The sequence below is a fragment of the Tamandua tetradactyla genome, chromosome 18, assembly GCF_023851605.1.
Source record: "Tamandua tetradactyla isolate mTamTet1 chromosome 18, mTamTet1.pri, whole genome shotgun sequence".
Classification (NCBI taxonomy): domain Eukaryota; kingdom Metazoa; phylum Chordata; class Mammalia; order Pilosa; family Myrmecophagidae; genus Tamandua; species Tamandua tetradactyla.
Genome location: NC_135344.1, coordinates 15700583 through 15722488, shown reverse-complemented (window position 1 = coordinate 15722488; position 21906 = coordinate 15700583). Strand labels below are relative to the sequence as shown.

The window sequence follows — 21906 nt, the reverse complement described above, 5'->3', positions numbered from 1 at the left end:
GTATAGGATGGTGGCAGTTCATTTAGCACCATTTAAGGGCCTCACCAAGAATTGTGACTTTTTCTCACGGTAAGACAGAAAGACAGCGAAGTCACATAATATGACTTGCATTTTAACAAGATTACTAAAGTTGGATGTGCAGAAGATGAATTTTAGGTGTGAGAGATAAAAAGAGGAAAAGATGACTTCTGAACCTTAAAACAAAATAATTTTGCATTATCGGAAGACATGTGTGTGCATGTATTTGTATATTTGCTCACAAAACACTGAAAATCAGAAACTGTTAGGAATTGGACTGAACTTATCAATTCAGTCTTGGGTAGAAATTAGAACTGGCTTGGATTTGACCTAGTGCAATCTGAAGTTGATCTTTACTCGATCCTTAATTAATCAATCAATCATTCTTCCCACATGGCGGTGTTTAAAAGTGAATGAGAATTTAGCCTTAGCAACATGAAGACTGGATTTGCTTCTTATGAGATAGGAAAATCTGTAGAAAGAGGTGGTTTAGAGGAGGGGAAGCCAATACTGGGAACTCATTTACATGCATACTGAATTTAGAAGGTGTGTAACATATTGCTCAGAAGAGACAGAAAGAAGTGAGACCTTATTAGCTGGATATAAAAATGGAGTCAAGAAAGTGCTTATTTTCTCTCTTTTTTTAAAAAAGTATTCAAAAACAGTATGTTTGGATTTTAATAGTAATGAATCAGCATTGTGGGAAATTGAGAAGTCAAGGGAAGGGAAGGATTGTTTGAGTGATATCCTTCATTAAGTGAGAAGGGAGGAAATGTTGCACACAAAGAAGGGGAAGACATTAAATATTTAAATTGAGAGGAGCGTATTTGGAATTTCAGTAAGGGAAAGCAGTGTGAAGGAGAGTAGGAGGCAAGCATGGTGCTGTTTTGGAAGAATGCGCAGTACATATGTTTGTGCATTTCTGGAGTGATGTGAGGGACAGTAATTTTGAAGAGTCAGGTAGCTTATGGGACTTAAATCAGAATTCACTCACAGTCAAATTTGACTGTAGGTAACAATGCAATTGTCTTACATGAAGATTCTGGGTAACTAAGAGATTTCAAACTATTTCATTTTTCTCAATAAGTTTCCTTGGGATTTCTCCTGACTTCCAGACTCCTCTGCTGGTCATTTTAACCTTAATATGTATAAGACTTGGACTAAATTTACTCAATGAATTACACCACTATTCTTCTACATTAACCATATGCCAGACATTTTTTAAAGTCCCAGATATTTAAAATTATGCCTTCTTCTCTTGCCTTTGGGAGGCAGAAGTTATGTTGTAGAGATAGCTACATATGTAGCAGATTTCATGGGGAGGGGGTCACAAATTCTGGTCCCATTGGCATCCATTTCAGAAGGAACTGTTTTATTAACCCAAAAGGAATGTCCATATTTTCTTAATCGAATAAAATTTAAAATTAGATGGTAGCACAGAGTTAAAAAGTTCATATTTCTAATATTTCTTGAAAAGTCAGAGGATTTTAAAACCTTGGACCTGGCATTAATTGGATGAGTAGTATTTGTGTCCTTCAGATGGATATGCACACACAAAAATATCCTACCTACGCACACACATGCACACACGTGCAGACATGTTATGTATGTGTCTATATGCATGTACACACGTGAGGGCATACATACATGTTGAATATGTGTGCTCATGTATATGTGTATATATATATCCTCAAGTATATACATTTAATGAATGGAAAACATGGAATTTTGAATTTGAAACCAAATTCCTATGCTTATACATAGATTATTTTGCCTTAAGGGTGTCAGTGAAAATGACATTACAATTGAGTCATGAGGTAGGATGCACCAAAAGCAAAAGAAGAAAAACAGTGAGATAACAGTTTTATTTCTTTATGTTACTATCTGAGAAATCATGCTATTGTTGAGAATTGCTATATTTATTTTTTACCCGCTCCTTTCTTTGTCCCATGCCTATCGAATTTTCCACATACCATCATAATTTGTTTGTGCTTTCTGGAAATGCGTTTAAGCTTTTTAATATAGAAACCCCTACACTTAAAAAAATAAAGTCCCCCTAAAAAATAGCTCTTTATGAAATCATTGTGTGATTTTAATTTGTATCTATTACTTAATTTTTCAGAGCAGATGTGTCCCATTCTTGCTGCCAAAAAAAAAAAAAATTCACATGATTACTTTAAATCATTACTTGTGATAGACAGAAAAATGACCCACCCAAAATATCCATGTCCTTCTCCCACTGGAATCTGTGAATTTGTTACCAAGAGGCCCAACCTGCTCAGAGGAGTACTTAAAATGAAAAAAAAAAAAACAAAACAAAAAAAGGCAGAAATGCAGGTCAGAGTGATGGTGATGTGAGAAGAAGTTGATGCCCTTGTTGATTCTGAAATGTGGAGGTGGTAGGTGTGCATGTCTCAAAGGTAAATATCAGACAGCAACCCCCCAAAAATGGAATTCTGCCAACATCCAAATGAGAAAGAAATTGATTCTCCTCCAGGGTCTCCAAAAAGGAACAAGTTCCGCAGATGCCTCGAACTTAGCCTGGTGGGATCGTACAGGCTTCTATAATATAATAAAGTTGTCTTTTTGTAAGCTACAAAGTTTGTAAAAATCTGTTATGGGAGCCACAGAGAACAAATACATTACTCTTTAATCTGTATTTGGCTTTTCATACTAATGAAAATATTTACACCTTAGAACAAATCCTACCACAATTTTACTTGATATAATTCTAACACCATTGCAGCGCTTTTAAAAATGTAAACTCCAACATTTGCACATGTTCCACATACTTATATTATAATGAAAATTCAAGATGTTTTCCACTTACTTTCTTTAAATATAGGCTTATTGTCATTAACATCAGAAAGTTTAATTAATACGCTTGTTGTTCCAGACAGTCCTCCAGGCTGGCCAATCCAATCTTTGGCTTGAATAATTACCCAGTATTGATCTTCCAGTTCTCTATCCATTTCAGAAGATATTCGTATGACTCCTTTAAAAATGTAATAAAGCTCCAATTATTATTTCACTATTAGCCGTGACATCTCACTAGTTAGTTAAATTCTCATTAAGCATTCAAGCACAACGATCATTCTTTTGACATTTGGAGACACCACACTGTGCCAGATACTGCCCTAGAGAAAATTAATAATAATAAAAATGATGACGATGATAAGTAAAGCACCAACCCTGCCTGGGGGGTTTCCACAGTCTACATGCTGGATTACAAATGCTGGAAGCCGGGTAATAAAATATTATGTTAAAATAATCCAGGCCGAGAAATGGAATGTAATATTTTTACCTTAACCTACTTTCTGCTATTCTTTCTAATGTAACATCAGTTTGCTACAATTAACAATTTTCCTGCAAATCCCAAAGAAGTAAGTCTGTCAAGGGGAAATGTGTGGATAACACTAGCAACTTTATTCAACAAATATAGTGCATCTGTGATGTTGAGACCTATTTAGAGTCATCAGATATGAAGAAGGGCTGTTTTTTGACACACAGGCATCTATATACACAATATTTTATGTGTTTGTATTACAATATTATTTTATATGTACAAGTACTCAAACTCATAGTAAGATTGCAATAAATGTAATAAATCCCTCTTTTCTAAGAAATTATTTAGTAAAATAAATTATTACTGAAAAGGATCTGGGAATAATTTTTTTTTTTGTATACTGAATGGCAGGGTCACATTTCATTCTTTTTCCATATGAGTATCCCATTATTGCAGCACCATTTGTTGAATTTTTGTTTGCTTTTTGTTTATTTTGGGAGGGACGTGCATGGACCAGGTTGGGAATTGAACCCAGGTCTCCCACATAGAAGGTGAGATTCTACCACTGAACTATCCTCGCAGCTCTGGATCTGGGAAAAATCTAAGATGGCTGCACAGGGCAGGGGAAGCAGTCCTAAGGCTTTGGGGATCACATGAATACAAATACAAGACAGAGAATGGTCAGTCCAAAATGTGTCTGGAAAAGAGCGTACATTAAACAAATTGTGATAGTGGCAAAAAAATAATAGTAAACTGGAGCATATTGTGAAGGGATTTTTAATTGTGGACTAAAGTACTTCACAATTATAATTTACTACATGAATCAAAATAGAAACCATTGAATATCTTTGACCAGATGTTGTCAACATCTCCTGATATGTGACTCAAGAGAGAATGGTGTTTGCATTAGCAAAGGAGATCAGTATTAAAGGTCATAACATATACCCACAGCCTTAGAGGTTAATCTAACAGTGATTACAGGAATGCGGGAGCCTTTGCTCCCCATATATCAGGGCCTCGATGATCTTTGCTGATCTTGTTTTCAGCTTTTCTTTTCAGTGTTCAGACACAACAAAGGTTATATATTTTCAGATCTTCTTATCTATCCCCAAACTTCCCATTTCGGCGTTCTGGCTCTTGTTTGTGTTCTCTCATTGCTCATCCCTCCTCTCGTCTATGAATGAAATTACTAATTTTTGCTCACTTGCTGAATAAATTTAATAAGCCATGGATAGGTGGGGAAAAGACAATGCTTAATGTGGCCATAAAGTTCTGGTCCTATAAGACAGCCCGCTTTCCATTCTCCTCTATGCTTCTCCACCCTGGCTTCTAGTTCATCTAAAGAGCTTAAGCGCTTTCCCATCTCAGGGACTTCCCATCAGTTCTTCCAGGACGTGCTCTGGGCTTCCCCTCTCTCTTCACCTTGGCCACAGGCTCACCTCAGAATTCTGGTCTCAGTGGATTCTGCGTTAAATACACAATCTACAATAGTCCTCATTTTCTCTCTCCTCTTGGGCAAGTTTGTTTCACTTCATAATACCCAGAAATCAAATTTATCTATTTTGTTGTATTCACATGATTAATATCTATCTGTAAATTCCAAGAGAGACGGGTTTATCTTTCTTGTTTCCTTTTACAAGTGTTTTTTTTTTTTCAAATGTTGTAATTTTGTGCTACTATAACCAGCATGTTATATAACCCCTGGAATATATTGAGCCCTTCTCAGTCGAGATTCTGTGAGGGAATTAAAACCAGATAAGCCTAATATTTTCCGTCATCCACTGCCTGTAGTAAATTAACTCTTGTCTTGTACATCTAGACTAATTCAAACTATGTACCATCCTTGGGATAAATGAGCACACAGTCATGCTATCACAGTCTGCAGAAGCATCATTCTCTCAAGGAACTGTGATTGGAAAGGCTGCCGCACTTACTATTGGATGAAAAAAATTAATTGATAAGAAATATTTAAAGATCCAACAAAATACTTTACTTGAAAGTTTTTTGTGTCACCAAGATGAAAACAGTCTTTTCCTTCTATCAGCAATGGTAGAACTTTACTTCTTTAGTACTTGCCTCATTCTTGGGCTCTTAGTTATAGACTTATGGGTGTCATGGTTTTTTTTTTTCTTTCTAGACTATAAACTCCTAAGTGCAGGATTCATATGGGTTTAATCTTTATTTTGATCACAAAGATCAACACCTGTTAAGTGAATTAATGTCATATAATTCTTATATACTCAACAGATATTTTTAAGAGAAGACAGAGAATATGTTCTGTTCATTTTTTAAAATAGACAGTTGATTAATGCAAATGTAGAAGCCATGAAAGGAAAAAAATCAATATTGTATTCACCTAAATCAAAACTCCATGAAATACATAGCTTTCTATTTTTCAGAAAGTGAATCCCTTATTCTAATTCCTAAACCATCCTTTATACTCCATCTTTGCCTTAGTCACTCTAGTTGGGTGATATATCATATTGTAGCTATAATTTGCATTTTCCAGATGACTACTGGGATTGGCATTTTTAATATGCTTACTGGATTTTAAATATCTACTGTCTTTTTAAGTATTTTCTGTTGTCAATTATTTGTATGTCTTTCCCTATATTTTAAAATTGGGTGGTCTGTCTTTTTCGAATTGATTTGTAAGAATTTTAACATATATTTTAAACCCCATCCATAATTTATTTGTGCTATGGATGTGGAAAACCCAACCTCTCAACCTTATAAAAATCAGCTAAAAGACTACAAATAATTAAATGTTTAGGTACTGAAACCATGTCTTTATTGAAACATTAGGTATACAGGACAACATATGTTATTGATATATAGAAATGGTGACTTAGGTCCAAACTTTTTTTTAAATGATTAGTAAATTAATTTTTGCTCTAATAGATCATTTGCAACTGAAATTCTTAACATCTAATGCTTCTGTTTGTAAGCAGGTACCCTTCAGCAGTTCTGCTCTGACATATTCCTATTTGAGAATCGTGTCCTTCTCCTCAATGAGAAATACCTGTGGTTGGTTCAATGGAGAAATATGGTTGGCCCTGAAGTAGGCTGTAAAGGAGACGAGCATTATTGCCACTTGAAGGGTCATCAGCATCCCATGCAGTCACCTGGATGACAAATGTTCCTGGGGAGAAATAATTATTAACAAGAAATTGAGACCCCTGTCATATTCAACAGTGAATTCCGCTCTATAAATTAGTATTCGTTCTTTGCAAGCAACTTGATGATACAAAGTAAAAGATGAGTCCATCTGCTTCTTCTGAATTATAAAACTAATATCTTTCTGCATGGAAATGAGGATATAACCTTATACACAGAGCCCCGATGGCCAACTATAACATAGAATTTAAACATGTGGATTTAAGATAATCAAATATAACTATTAATCAATCCATTATAATATGTAATTCAGGATCTTTTCAAGTTCTGTTATTATGGAGGACTCAAGAGGAACTTGGAAATGCTTTCCTTCAAAACTCATATTGAATAATATCTAGTTTTTTTTTTTTTTTTAAATTACTTCTGGCCATTTTCTCGTCAAATATTTCCACGGCCTCACATTCCTCTCTTCTTATGAGACTGTAATTACATGCTTGGTAGATGGTTTGATATTTTCTATCACCTCTTGGATGCTCTGTTCTGTTTAATATTTTTTAACCCCTTAGTTGGGTATTTTCTGTTGACCCTTCTTCAGAATCCCTGATTCTCTACTCAGTAGTGGTAAGTATACTGATTAACCATCACTCATTTCTGCTGTCTCATTTACTTGTTTAGTAATTTATAGAATTCTCTTTTTGCTTTTGTCTTTTCTCATCATTTTAACCTCTCTACAGAAATTTCCTATTCATTCAGGCATGTTGCCTATTGTTTACACTAGCTCTTTTAACATGAATCATGGTTATTTTAAAGTTTGTGTCTAATATTTCTAACATATTTGTCACCTCAGAGTTTGAGTTTTAACAACTATTTATGCTTGGTTTTGGGTATTTCTCCTTTTGTTTTAAATGCGAGATATTATTTGAGGAAAATTAGAACCTAAAGTAAAAAACAATAACCCAGAGGCCTGGAAATGCTTTCCTGTCCATCAGGGAGGGGAGCTGAGTCAATCTAATCAAATATGAGCAGAGCTGGGTTGATTTTTCTGAGTTGATATAATTGCCTTCAGTTCACCATGACCTTCAAAGTGCTGTAATGAAGACTTAAGTTTAGGATTGGGTGATTGGCCAGTGGAAGGATTTTCTTCTGTGCATGTTATCCTCTCTGCTTTCAACATTTCCTACATGTCTGCAGGACAGAGGGGCTCCTTCTATGCTCTTTCCCCTCTTCAGCCTTTACTCTGCTGTTATTGTTACTTGGTGCTCGCTAAACCAGTGGTGAAGGGCAGGGGTGTCCTTTGTGTTCCTCTTCCAGGCTCAGTCTTTAGAAGATCTTATAGGCCTGGACTTTGACATTCCAACTTGGTTGTGAAAGCCAGTGGAAGTTCTTGAGTGCAAAAGAGCTTCCTGTTGCATGCCTGGTGATCAGAAACCTTGAATGGGGCTGGGCCTTGGGGTGGTGCCAAGCCCCTAATCCATGAATAGAGACTTTGTCCTGTTAACTTTCACTCCCAAATAACAAGCTTTACCTTTGGGTTGGGACAATGGGTTTTGCTACTCCTCCTCTGAAGTTTAGGATTTTTGTTCCATACAGAGAACTTTCCAAACAGGGGGAAGAGAAGGAACTTCTTTTTTCCCCTTTCCCACAGCTGCTGAGCCCCTCCACTCCTGCGCAGCTGTGGGAAGCTTTCTCCTGTCTCCTGCTTCTGCCCCCAATTTGCTCAATGGCACTCAGCAGAAAGGCTGTTGTTTCCTGAACTACCAGGATTTCTACATCCTTGTGGTAGTCCACACTCAGTTTTTGGCAATTTGTAAAAATTTGACTGATTTTTCATATGCTTTTTTTTTTTTTTTTTTGGCAGCTCCTTTTTTTCCTGTACCCTGCAGAGATGAGGTGGTCTGAATTAGTCATTTCAGTGGAATGGCCCATCTCTTGGACTTCAGACTATTTGGGTTTTCAATGGTCTCAGCTCCCGGGTTTAAGAAGAGTTTTGTGTGGTTTGTCTGATGTCTCCTCTTTCTGCAAACCAGGTAGAAACAGAAATTGTATTTTTTTTTCATTTTTATAATTTCAATTTCTATGTTGAATTTCTCCAAGTGTTCACTCCATGTCCCTATTTTCCTTTAAATTTTTAATTAATTTATATCTTAAAGTCTTTGTCCATTAACTCCAATTCTGTGTCTGCACCTATTCTTTTTTCTTCTAGTTATATGTTCATATATATATTTCCTTTTCTTGACATGCGTAGTTTTTGTTTTTTGGTCTTTTTTAAATATATATTATTGCTAAATGTCACGGATGTTGTTTTGAGCCTGGATTTATAAGGAGAGTGGAGTTTGGTTCTGGCCGGGAGTTAATTTCCTCTTACTGATTAAGAAACCAAATTTCCTCTTACTGAGGTCTGTTTTTAGACCTCATTTGGACAGATCTGGGGTAGCTCTTACGCTAGTAAAAGACGAACCCTATTAGGTGCACCCTTCTTGGGGTGTTAATCAAAGGCTTAGAACATTAGGAGTTCGCTCCACTTTAGTTTCTCTCAGGGCTTGCATAATCTCATTCAGTATTTTTTGCAGTTTTTATTATTTAGTCAATGGCTCAGAAGGACCCCTATGCATCTATCTGAGTTGCTTCTCTTTTCCATTACCTCTTTCTAGTACCCTATCACATAAATTCTAGCTCTTGACATAGAACTGAACTCTAATTGCTATTTCCTCTGCCTGAGACTGTTCTAAACAGCTGTTTAGAAAGTACCCCATGCTGAATTGCAAGTGAAGACAGAGCTCACCCTAGGTGTTTCCTGTCCGTCAAGGGTCCTTGCCTTATGCTTTAAGTGTCTAATGCCTGAAATCAATTGCTTCATATATTTCACCAGTTTTAGAAACCATTTACTAAAGGGCAAATATGATATCCATTAAACAGGCATGAATAGAACTGACTAAATCTTATTACTTTATAATTAGGGGTGTAGTCTCTCTGTAACTCTTAGGTGTATAATATGCTCAGAGAAAATTCTGTCAAATAGAAAAAGTTCAACTTTTTTTTTATAGTTATAATCTTTAAATAAGAAAATCCTGTCAAATATTTCCCTACTTTGATACTTTTGAAAGTTTTGCCAGATATAAATGCTTCAAAATCATATGCTATCATAATGTCAAACAATTCCAATATAAAATGTAAGTTATAACCAATTAAATTTAGGAGATCCATCCGAAGATTTTTCAGGATATTCCAAAGACAAACACAGAATTTCAAAATTAAATGCTTTATATCATTTGAAATCCCATTGCTTAACCCATTTATTTTCTCCTTGTTTTTGTGGGGCTAATTTAAATGTTTTATTTCTCCCCTTGCATGTTTTATTATTATTATTATTATTAAATGAACTTTCTCAAGAAGCAGTAAATGTAAAATTCTCAGTGTTCTATTCATTACACAATTTGATTATATATTTTTAAAAGAATTTGAAGAAAATCCAAAATTAGTGGTCTTGTTTGCAAAAATATCCATGCCGCATTAAAACATTTAGCAGGATTTACAAAGTTGTTATAAAAAGGGTTAAGCATTTAAATCTAATTAGTAAAGGGTGAGAAAGAGAGAGAGAGATTTTACCTCCATGTCAAGGTACTTTTTTGCTGTCAATATCAGCATTGTGACAAAAATTTTGAAATTCAGATGCTATTCTCAATTTAAGTACATATATATTTTTAATTTTGAGCCTTATATCTTTTATTTTCATTGGTAAGATATTGCTTTGTATTTGAAAAAACAAATGTGTACAATAAAACCAACTCCAACTATGATCCTTTTCCTTTACTTATTTTAATTTAGGAAGAATACTACTTTGCCACTATTGTATTTGTAAAATCAGCACACAAAACTAAATACTTTTATCTCCCTTCTTATAGGTTTGGCATAAATTTATAATGCATTCGTAATAATGTTGACCATTTCACCTCTGACATAATGAATCTCTAAAATTTTAATTTATTCCAAGAATTTGAATTAAGATAATCAATAAATATTGGATTTTATTAATTTATATTTGTGGCACTTAATGGTATCAAGACAATTCTTGCATCATTTATTATTATCAAGGTAGTTCACCTGAAACAGCTAAACATTTTTGCATATCTCATGCACAACATACAGAATCCATAAATGGATGAAAGTAATTTAAAAGAATAGTCATTATTTAAATGAAAAGCCATTCTTCGCAATAGGATATGTAGACCACAGCAGGTGATAGAAAAGGGAAAACTGCCAAGTGACAGAGGCAGAAATTGATTGCCAACAAGTCACCATGAGAACTCTACATACATGGGAGAAGCCTCAGTCACGATACCTTAATTTTGGACTTCCAGCCTCCAAAACCGGGAGAAAAGTAATTCCTTTTATTTAAGCCAACAATTTTGTGATAGCAGCCCTGGCAAACTAACACAGATACGTAGGTAAAAGGGAAGTAGGCAACCCCAGGCAATGAAATTTTGTAACTAAAACTTAGATATGGTATAGGATGCTAAAATAAATACATACATGGTACAGAAGGCAGAGATCCAAATTCTAGACTTCAAAATGATTAATTTATTTTAGTATGAGCCATGCTCATTTTAAATTCAGTGGTAAGAAGATTAACAGATTTTCTTACAACAAGCACATTTTCTGGCAGAAAAGCTATTTTTAAGGTAGCTTTAGGTTGACTACTTTTTGATTAATCTGACTCAAATTTATTGAGGTGTTTAGTTGTGTACTGGTCAACTTTAAAGCAGGACAGAAGAAGTAATATTTTGCCTACCATTCTGATTTTATGCTTTGGGTAATGGCAAATATAGAAATAAGGTAAATTAAATGATCAAATGAAATTATTACTTCCAGAAAATAGATTTCCTGATAGAAATAACGGCTTAATCAGTGCATGTATTTCTTCACAGAGAAAACTTATTAGATTAGTGTGAACATTTTTATTTATTTATAAGTAGGAATTGGACATTGCTACTCTCTTTATATGTGAAATGCTGATGCTTTCTAATTTAAAACTTCAAGTGAAACTCAAGAAGCACATATTATCTTACTTGTCACCAGGAATTTGCCAAATATTTTTCACTTATTTGTGTTTCTTTCTGCCCTCTCACCTGATAATTAAGTGGTTCTAATTATTCTTGTGTTTATTTTTGACCCCTATACTTTGCATAATCTGAGATCATAGACTCTAAGTCAAATTGATTTTACAGCGTGAAAGATAGCAAGCAATAATACATCATAAAAATAAAAAGAGCAAGCTACCCCAAATTCATCATTTTTGACTCACATATGCACAAAAGCCTAGGATTTATAGAACCTAATTTACAAATTTGATGAATTGAAATCCTTTAAAAAAATAAGGAATTTTATTTTCTGAATAATCTCTGTAAAATGTTAATGTCTAATTCAATTCAATTCCAAACTGTATATATTTTAGATTAAATTTTTTTTGGGGGGGCAGGCCACGGTGGCTCAGTGGCAGAATTTTCACCTGCCATGCTGGAGACCCAGTTTCAATTCCTGGTACCTGCCTGTGCAAAAGAAAACAATTTTGATTTTTTTTTTCATAATGACTACAATATGGCATAATTATGTTATATTGATGATAGAGATTACTAAAAACGAATTTTCGACATGCTTTTCTGAAAACACCTGGAACTTGAAATTTATCTTTAAAAAGTACAGAGTTCAGAGAACTCCATTTAATTACATTTTAAACCTGAAAATGCTGCAATAGTTATTCTTAACTAATAAGGCGACCAAAGAATCTCACCCAAGAGTAATCTCCTTCACTTTCAAAAACATCCTGTTTTTTTATAATAAAGAAAATGTTCCTTATAAGTGTGAGGAAAGGTGGACACTTGCTAGAGTTGAAAACTACTCAGTAACTACTGCTATGAAAAATGTGGATAGAAGATATTTAATTGGCTAAAACCCCCAAGAGTAGAGAAGGAAAATGACTGGGGAATGATGATATTTAGTAGGCAAAGTATTTTGCTTGCTTACTACAGGCAGGAAAATCTATAAAAATAAACTTTAAAGGACTCAGGCATAGTTTCTTTTTATACACACACTGATATATATATATATACATGTAATTATATGTAATCATATATATAATCATATATGGCTATTAAATAAAATTTTTAATATTAATGAGAATTTATAATGTGTGAATTATAAATATCCATTTTTCTTCTTGTTTCACACCATGTGACCTAACTTGTTAAAGCATAATTCACTTTTAGCAGCAATTGACAATGATTTGCAGAAAATAAATTACCTGATTTTCTGCTCTTTAAACTCATGTGAAGGTAATAGGTATTTACAACAAACAGTATTATGTAAGCTGAGGATTGACACTGGCAAAATCACCTTACCGAGACCTAATTGCTTATTAATAGCCCACTAAATCTAATATTTTAAATGCTCCCCTTCACATTTCACATGCAAAAATATTCTGGAAATGTGAAATATTTCCATTGGTAATATATATTTGATGTAATTTAATATGCAGTACCTTCTGGAGACATCTCTGGCACAATGGCTTCATAAGGTTCATCTAGGAATTTTGGTTCATTGTCATTGATATCCGAAACTCGGATGATAAATTCAGATTCAGGTTCCACAGCCCTTCCAGTAGAGGTGTCTATTACCTGGGCTCTTAGAGTGTAGAAAGATCGTTCCTCTCTATCAAGCTTCTGTACGGCATATATGTCACCAGTTTTTCCATCAATTTTAAAAATACTTCCAGCTCCGTCACCCGAAAGCTTGTACTGGAAGGAGTTGTTTTCATTGTCTAAATCAGATTTTAACTGCAAGGGCAAAGAGGTACAATTTGGTTGTCAGATATGTTAGGATTTTATATTAGTCCCTGTTAATTATTTCCCAAATTAATGATTCTATATAATAGAGGAAAAGACCTACACTATAACTAGATGATTCTCTTTAGAAACTACAAGAATTGAAAAAAATAAAGCATTTTTCATTAATTAGGCACAATGAAATTTGTTCAGATTTGCACTGTATTTATAATCTTGGTCACTTAAACCATGCCTAAAATATTTATATTAAGGTCTAGAGAAATAAGAAAATAATAATCTAGGTAAACTGAAGTAAGCGTGCCTGTTAACAGGTTGAAAATACATGAAAACAGAGAAATATAAGGAAAAAAAACAGGGAGCATAATGACAAGATAATAAGTGCAAGCAACAATTGGGAACTTACCACATGTCATAAAACATAATTGCTTTACATTAATTTACTCAATCTTTATAACATTATGAGATGCATATTATGATATAATTAATCCTTTCTATAAAAAAGGATGATTTAGCTCCCCAGTGCTCCCTTGCTAACCACTATGCAACATGGGTTTTTAACCTTTGAGTTTTATACAGAAAATCCTCCCTGCCAACATTATCTTCTCAATTCTCAGGTAAAGCCTTTTCCTTGTCTGCCCTCATATTTTCATTTTTCAAAAGCAAGGTAAATGTGCTCATCATTCATAGTGTCAAAAAGGTATTATTTATAACTAGGATATTGTGTGCAAAATTTACAGTATCATTTTGATATAGTTAATATCATTTGCATGTTTTCTCATAACCTGAATTACTTTTACATAAACTGAAGAAGCATGCCATGACCTCTAATTATTTTGGATGTAGGCTTTATTTGATACTACTTATGAATATGTCCCTTCTCTGAAAATTTACAAAATTAACCATGAAATAGCACTCTAAACAAAAGATATCACTTTGTTGGTGACTCAAATTAAAATTTATAATTCTGGACCTATCAATAAGTATTTTATGTGATTGGGAGGACATCTGAACACACTTAAATCAACTAATTTAACATTTTAATAAAGCATTGAATAATAGTACTTTGCTGTGAAACAACCAAGTTGAGAAAAATAAATGCTCAAATCAACTTTCCGATTATAGCTCATTTAATTAGGTGGTACTTCATTACTCATAAAATAGAATTTAAAAACCAAATCTCTATGCCATAACGTTAAGAAAAAAATAAGAAAAAAATGTATGCTCCAATCAATACATCAAATGAAGGCAATGCTTGGGCCATATTTTTCAAATGATATCAATTTTGAGGTAGTTTAAAATTTGACACAATAATAGAAGGTAAGTTACAATGAGCAATGAATACGAGTATTTCAAATATATTTACCGTACGGTATTCATAGGCCAGTGTACTTGAGATTTTTAAGAACCCAGATTAAAACAAAACAAAACTTGACTTAAAAAGTATGCAGCTTTAAGACAGAATAAACTTATGAAGCATGTAATAACATGGATGGACCTAGAGAACACTATGCTGAGTGAGTCTAGCCAAAAACTAAAGGACAAATACTGTATGGTCCCACTGATGTGAACCGACATTCGAGAATAAACTTGGAATATGTCATTGGTAACAGAGTCCAGCAGGAGTTAGAAACAGGGTAAGATAATGGGTAATTGGAGCTGAAGGGATACAGACTGTGCAACAGGACTAGATACAAAAATTCAAAAATGGACAGCACAATAATACCTAATTGTAAAGTAATCATGTTAAAACACTGAATGAAGCTGCATCTGAGCTATAGGTTTTTTTTTGTCTGTCTGTTTGTTTGTCTTTTTTTTTCTTTTTCCTTTTCTTTTTTTTTTTTTACTATTCTTATTATTTTTCTTTTTTTCTCTATATTAACAATCTATATCTTTTTCTGTTGTTTTGCTAGTTCTTTTCCTAAATCGATGCAAATGTACTAAGAAATGATGATCATGCATCTATGTGATGATGTTAAGAATTACTGATCGCATATGTAGAATGGAATGATTTCTAAATGTTGTGTTAATTTCTTTTTTTTCTTTAATTAATAATTTAAAAAAAAGTCTCAAGAGACGTGTATTAAATACATTTCAATCTCCTGCACTCCAGTATAGTGATTTTTCTTTTTCCCTAACAGGAAATCACAGACACTAGTTAAGCAGCCATCACCCACTGCCCACCTCCTAGTCTGGGAAAGTCAGAACCACACTAAGCAGCCATCCTGGGGCTTTTCTATCCCCACCCCTTTTCGATCCTGCGCCATCCCACCACCTGGGGGAGATGTTAAGTCTAAGAAAAGGCCTGGCCAGACCGTAAGTGTAGAAACCCTGGGCCTGTAGGCCCCGACACTTAGCAGAATAGGGATTCTCGGTGGCAGGGATAATCCCCTCCCTTTCCTCCAAGGGATGGAAATCACACGCAAACACCCGGGTGCATGGGTGGTTCAGTGGAGAATGCTCGCCTTCCACGCAGGAGACAGGTTCGACTCCCGGACCATGCACCCCGTCCCCCAACCTCCAAAAAAAAAAAAAAAAAGGCCATAGAAAGGTTGTAAAAATCACACTGGAACAGTAGAGCTCTGTCTCTCTTCCCCTGGGGCAGTGGGGCGTGTGGAGCCACATCAGTGGACCACGACCTGGAACGGTTTTCGGCCACCCTGGGAGGTTGGCCTGAAGGGATTCTCCCCCGGCTCTTTTGGACTCTTTGTGCTGTCGTAATTTGCCCTTTCTGGACTCTTTCTGCTGAGCACGTAATAAAGGAATCGTTTGCTGAAAGTTTCTGCTGTGCCCGGAAGCTGTGTTCCCATGACGCACCATAGCAGCAATTCGCTCCACACTTCCCTTCACAAAATATTTTCTAGATTAAGCAGCTACCATCAATTTGGCAAACAAAATTCACTGTAAACTTTTTGCTTATTTGTGCTTCCCAAACTGAATTTCTTGTGACCAAAGGATCAAAAAGAGAGAGTTATCTTGAGCAAAGCAGCTGCATTTTATCTTTACTAGCTCTTTAATTGCAAACACCAAAATATCCGCTATTGCTCTTTTAAACCAGTCGTCTGATAGGCAACTGTATGTTGTTTAAAGACTATCCAGGTTGTTTAGAGGGGAAAACTTCTGTTAGAATAGTTTCATGAAGATTTTCAGAGAATGGAAAAAAATAGGAAAAATCACTCTGCGTAAAGCAGAAACAAGAAATTTGGGTAAGGAGCAGAAGCAGCCTAACAAACTAGAAAATGTGACAGTGAGCCCAGAGGTAGTCTCCATTCGGAATCCATCAGTGCACTTCCCTGCAGCGCCTTATTTACTAAAAGTCACCAGGCGATGCCACGATGCTAGCCTGTCACCCCACTCACTGACAGGAGAGCATATGGTGCGCTGCGGACTCTTTTGGAAACGGAGCTAGAGAGACTCATAGTTAACTAGCAGACACTTAACTATGGACCTCATTTATGCCTCTGTGTATGTGATTTATCTGTACTCACAGAAAATAACAAGGATGACAAATAGTACTTGTGACAAGCACAGGAAAAAAAAGTTTTGAAATCTGTTTGCTGGAAAATAAATTCTAAACTAAGCTTTTGGTGGAATGTACGTATATGTATTTGGCTGACTGAAGAGCTGAAGCTCTAAGAAGCAGGATTCCATACAACACTGCAGCTCTCCTGAAAAGACTGGAAAAAAGAGTTAATGAATTTTAAGCACTTCACCCTTTGGGCCCAATTAAATTTTAGTGCCAGTTAATTAGCAGTTAAACTTATTTCAGTTCATTCATCTAAAGAAAGAGCCTTACAGCAAAGGGCATGATATTGTAATTACCTTTGTTTAAAGAAAACCAAATAATAAAAGCAAAACAACATAAATAGGAGCTTTTCTGTCTTATTAAGGAACTTTTCCTAAAATATATTTGCATAAGAAATTGAAAATAATTATTCTTCGTATTGCAACTTCACTAATTAAAATTAAGTGTGTGGGTCCCTATCTTTACTTAACTGTAAAAGGATTTGGAATTAATCTGCTTCCTTAAAAATTAATTGGGGATAAATTAACAGCTACTTAGCATAATAGAAAATCAGGCTAAATATCATTGATAAATGACAGTGTGGCTACTTTGATCCATTACGAAAAGTAACACCAGCAAATTTCCAGATGTTGATAAATGAAGGCTGCGTTTCATATGGGGACTGAAGTAAAGTTTGAAAACCAAGAGCTATCTTTCTTCTTCCTGCTTTTACTGGTTGTTTTAGAGGCTTGTAATCTGAAACCATTAATTAGGCTGCTGTATGTCCTAATGGTACCACTGAGTAAATATAGAATTTCATCAAATTCCAAAATTTGAGTAACTTACTCACTTACAGTTCATTCAAAATATTTACTTTAATATTTTTGGAGAATAAGTACCTGGCCAATGAAATACTCTGTCATATTTATTTCCTCTTGTACAATAAACTGCTTCCACTCCCAGCCACGCCTCACTCTCAGATGAGATCCCATTGGCTGCTTGACTTCCTGTGGTTTAGAGTTTTCTGTTGCTGTAAAGCAGGGCAGAAGGAGAGGAATTCCCAACATAAAAGGTAGCAATAACCAGTAATTCATTGTGATGTCTGTTTTGAGTCTAACAGGTACTCTTCAGAGGAAACGGTGGATGATGGAAACAAAAACTGTTTGTTCCTTTACTAATTTTTTTTTACTCTTAAGTAAATTCATACCCCTAAAACATAAAAAAAAAAGACATTATAAAAATAACATTTTTTTCACATAATTGTTAAATAGGTTTATAACTCTTACATCCTTAAAATAGTATGAATAAGTGGAAAAATATATACACATTTTATTTTTCTTTCTGTTGTTAGTTAATTATATCTTGTAGCTCAGCAACAATTTGATTAGAATAATTATAAATTTCTACTCAGGCACCATTCATTTTGAGCTGCAGTCTTAAATCTGGCTGAAGGTCGAAATTTGTTCTGACAGTCTCCTTGATTGACAGCTGACATTGAGAGATTTTTTTGTTTGTTTATGTAAATCTGTTCAGTTCCTCCTTTCTCAGTAAAACTCATACTATCTTGTTAAAGCAACCATCAAGACAAGGAAAAAAGTCATTTTTCTCTTTTGTATTCAACAGAAAAAAGTTTTCTCTTCCTATTTTCCAAATTATGATGCTTTATGTATCTAATTAAATAGACAAAAGGAAAAATCAGCTTAGAAACATGGGAGACTTAATAATCAATTAAAATGAAGTGATAAAACACTGTGAATAGAAAGACTGCAAGATAGTTACACTTTCATGTTATGATTGATATGGGAAAAACATCTTTTATCTTAAAGAAGTAAGATCTGACAAAATTTCAGTGACTGATTAAAAATGGCTGAATGTTTTTAATATGTGAGATGGAGATGAAAAGAATCTTCTGGTACTTTAATATACATTTATATACATTTAAACACAAATATAAATCTCAACCTACTGAGTTCTACATTTAACACTTTCAGTTTGCCCACACCTTGCCCAAACCTCATCTTAGCAACTCTCTGAATTGATGGGTAATTCTCATCCTTATATGTAATCACTGTCTTTGCATTTCCCACCTTTACATGGTACCCGATGACATAAACAAATTAGATTTGTTCGTTTGGCTCTCATGAAGAAATACAGTTTTGTGAAATCTACAATAAAACATGATACTTTGTAATCAACAGAAAAGCTATGGTTAGGAGTTTTCTGTATGCTCCTTCTCCACAAAGTCTTAAATCTTCCATATTTGTATTTTTTAACAGCCCCTTAGGTCATCAGTTTTTATTAGGAAGCATTGCTAAAAAGTATCTAATTAAGAAAGGACATATTCTGCTGCATGGGGATTCTGTGATCCCTCTGTGGCCCCTTCAAGCAAATGTGCTTTTCTTTATGCGTTTATCTAATGAAGGTCATGGAGAAATTCAACAGAGGTGAAAATTACAGATGAATTTCATCCTTTTGAATATATGAAGTTCAAATAATGCGTGTTGCTTAAGAATTGTTAAATGTTATTTTTCTGATTCCTGATGAAAAATTTTTAAAAATTTGGAATAAGTACAATTATTATGAGGAAGATAATATGTGTACATTTTCATGTGTTTGGGAAATTCGTGCTAATGAATCGTAGTTGCGATGTTGGGTGAATAGCATTCTTTGCATTGACTTTATATTATTATATTTTCAAACATCTAAAAATAGAGAAAACAGTATAATGAATTCTTATATCCCCATTACTCAGTTTCAGCCTCAACAATTTTCAATACACAGCCAAACCCACTTCACTCAAATTTAAGATGTTCTATCATCTTATACAGTAATTATACACACAGATGAATATGCATATGCATTCTATGTATATATATTCTCTCTATATATCCTTTGGAAAATAAAAATCAAGTCTTAAAAATTAAAATTTTTTTTCTGTCTTAGATTGTTTATTAGATATGAACTTCACCAACATTAATTAGTGGAGTTGAGAGTTTTGTACCTTTGCCAAGCTGCACAATGAGAACCACCAACAAAGAATCACTAACCATAAGAGAACCACCACACGTCTCTCTGCTTTTGGGCTGGCTTGGTGATCCAGAGGGTGTCGGGATTTCTTCTGATCCTATACAGACTGGATCGAGGAGGATTATCTCAAGAATTTGAATGTAGAATTGTCACCAACTAGCAAGAACTCAGGACTCTCTGGATCCCACGGTGGCATTGAGCTCACTGCTTGGCAGCAGCCTGAAGGCTTCATGCAAAGTTCACCTGGCTGACACCAGCATGGATGGGCCTGTCATTGATGGCACCCTTAGGAAGTGGGCAAAGGCAAGAGGTGCCATGACCTTGTTTGGTCCCACATCCTAGTCTGTGGGCATTCTCAAGCCAGGTGGGGCAAAGACCTTGTGGAGCACAGAGAGCTTGTGGCACTGCCAGCAGCACGTGGACATTCAGGAGGAAGCACATCACACGGGACTGCTTCCTCCATGGCTCCTGATAAACTTGTAAGCACTACTCATGGCTTACCTTTCAGATAAAAGTAATGGCCACTGCCAGGTGGAAAAGAATATATAACTTTATCGTAATAAATTTATAATGTTCAAATTAAGAAAATCTTTAAACATTTTTGAATCAGGATCATATATGTTCACATAATGCAGTTTGTTGATACAATAGTTATGTCTCATTTACTCCATAGTATTTCCTCACTCTCTGTTTAACTTTTCACTTATATGTTGGGAAAACAAGGTAATTTGACATATGATATTTCTTACATTCTGGATTTTTCTAATTGCACCCTTGTTGGTAGTTTGATAGTGTGATTTAATATATTATGTCAGACTGCTTTTTTAATAGAACTATTGTAGATTTATAGAAAAAATCTATGATGGCACAGAGTTCCCATATATACCTATCCCCCCCCAAAGTTGTCCTTATTATTAACACTTCTCATTAGTCTGGAAACTTTTTTACAGTTGATAATACAATGTTATATGACTATACTATTTACCAGAGTGTGTAGTTTCTTTATCCCCAATATTTCCTGTAAGCTAGTAGAGACTTGATTAGATCAGCTGATGCTATATGCACTCAAATTTGCATAACATCTAAAAGTACAGAATACCTCGTTGTTTCACATCTTATTTTTACTGTTGCAGTTGTTTTTGACTCAGTTTCACTTATGGACTTGCATATTACCAGCTAGATGCATTTGTTAGGAATTTCCCAGTCACCATTTCCTTTGAAGTTTTACTATTCATTGATGATCATAGCCCAAATCTAATGTTCCAATAAACATGTGGTGAAACAAGTGAAAAATTAGAAACACAAAAAGAACCAGAGTACATTTTTAGAACTGGAATTGAATTTTAAAAATCTCAGAATGCTCTTATCAATGATCAAATACTGCAGAAGAAAATATCGGTGACTTTGAAGACAAGTTAATATAAACTGACCAAATTAAAATATAGAAAGAAAGCAACAGAATGAAAGAGAATTTAGATGAATGAGCAGAATTATTGTGGGACAATATCAAGTGTTACACAATAGGTTTCATTGTAGTTGCAAAGAGTTACGAGAGAGATTAGGTTAAAAAAAAAAAGAAAAGAAAGAATGACCAATGGCTTTCCAAATTTTCAGAGCAATAGCAAACCCTCCAAAATACTCTCCATAATCACCAGGCAGAACGAGCACAAAGAAAAAACACCTAAGCACATTATAATAAAATCACTAAAAGTAAAATATTCAGAGAAAAATCCTTAAAAACAAAATCACTAGTGAAAAAAAGAAACCTAAATATTTCGAATATTCATCAAAAATAATGTAAGGCTTATGATAATAGGATGCCATACTTAAATTTTTGAGAGAAAATAATGTCAACTCTAAATAAGCAACCTCCAAAAAAAGGCAAAATAAACCAAAAATTAATCAACAGGATCTGCACTACAAAACCTTAAGGAGAAAGTCTTCAGAACAAAGGACAAGTGAATCTACACAAAGTAATGACAAGTCAGGGAGCTATTAAATATATGTGCTATATATTAATGTCTAAAAGTAATTTACTGCTCATTCAATAATAACTGTATTATGGAATATAGACAGAATATATGACACACACAATTAAAATTCATGCCAGCATAAAA

General features: G+C 34.4%; 1 protein-coding gene across 2 annotated transcripts in view; it reads right to left on the bottom strand.

The window, feature by feature from the left end:
* CDH19 (cadherin 19) overlaps window positions 1–21906 on the bottom strand; it is a 123638-nt gene that overhangs the window by 61530 nt on the left and 40202 nt on the right. The window contains exons 2-5 of one of the 2 annotated variants that reach the window (XM_077135276.1): window positions 17662–17971; window positions 12957–13251; window positions 6327–6446; window positions 2849–3013 (exon numbers count right to left, since the gene is read on the bottom strand). In XM_077135276.1, the coding sequence (XP_076991391.1) occupies window positions 2849–3013; window positions 6327–6446; window positions 12957–13251; window positions 17662–17856 (775 nt within the window). In that variant the 5' untranslated portion in view covers window positions 17857–17971. The remainder of the gene's footprint in view (window positions 1–2848; window positions 3014–6326; window positions 6447–12956; window positions 13252–17661; window positions 17972–21906) is intronic. The other variant, XM_077135277.1, reaches the window with a different exon arrangement.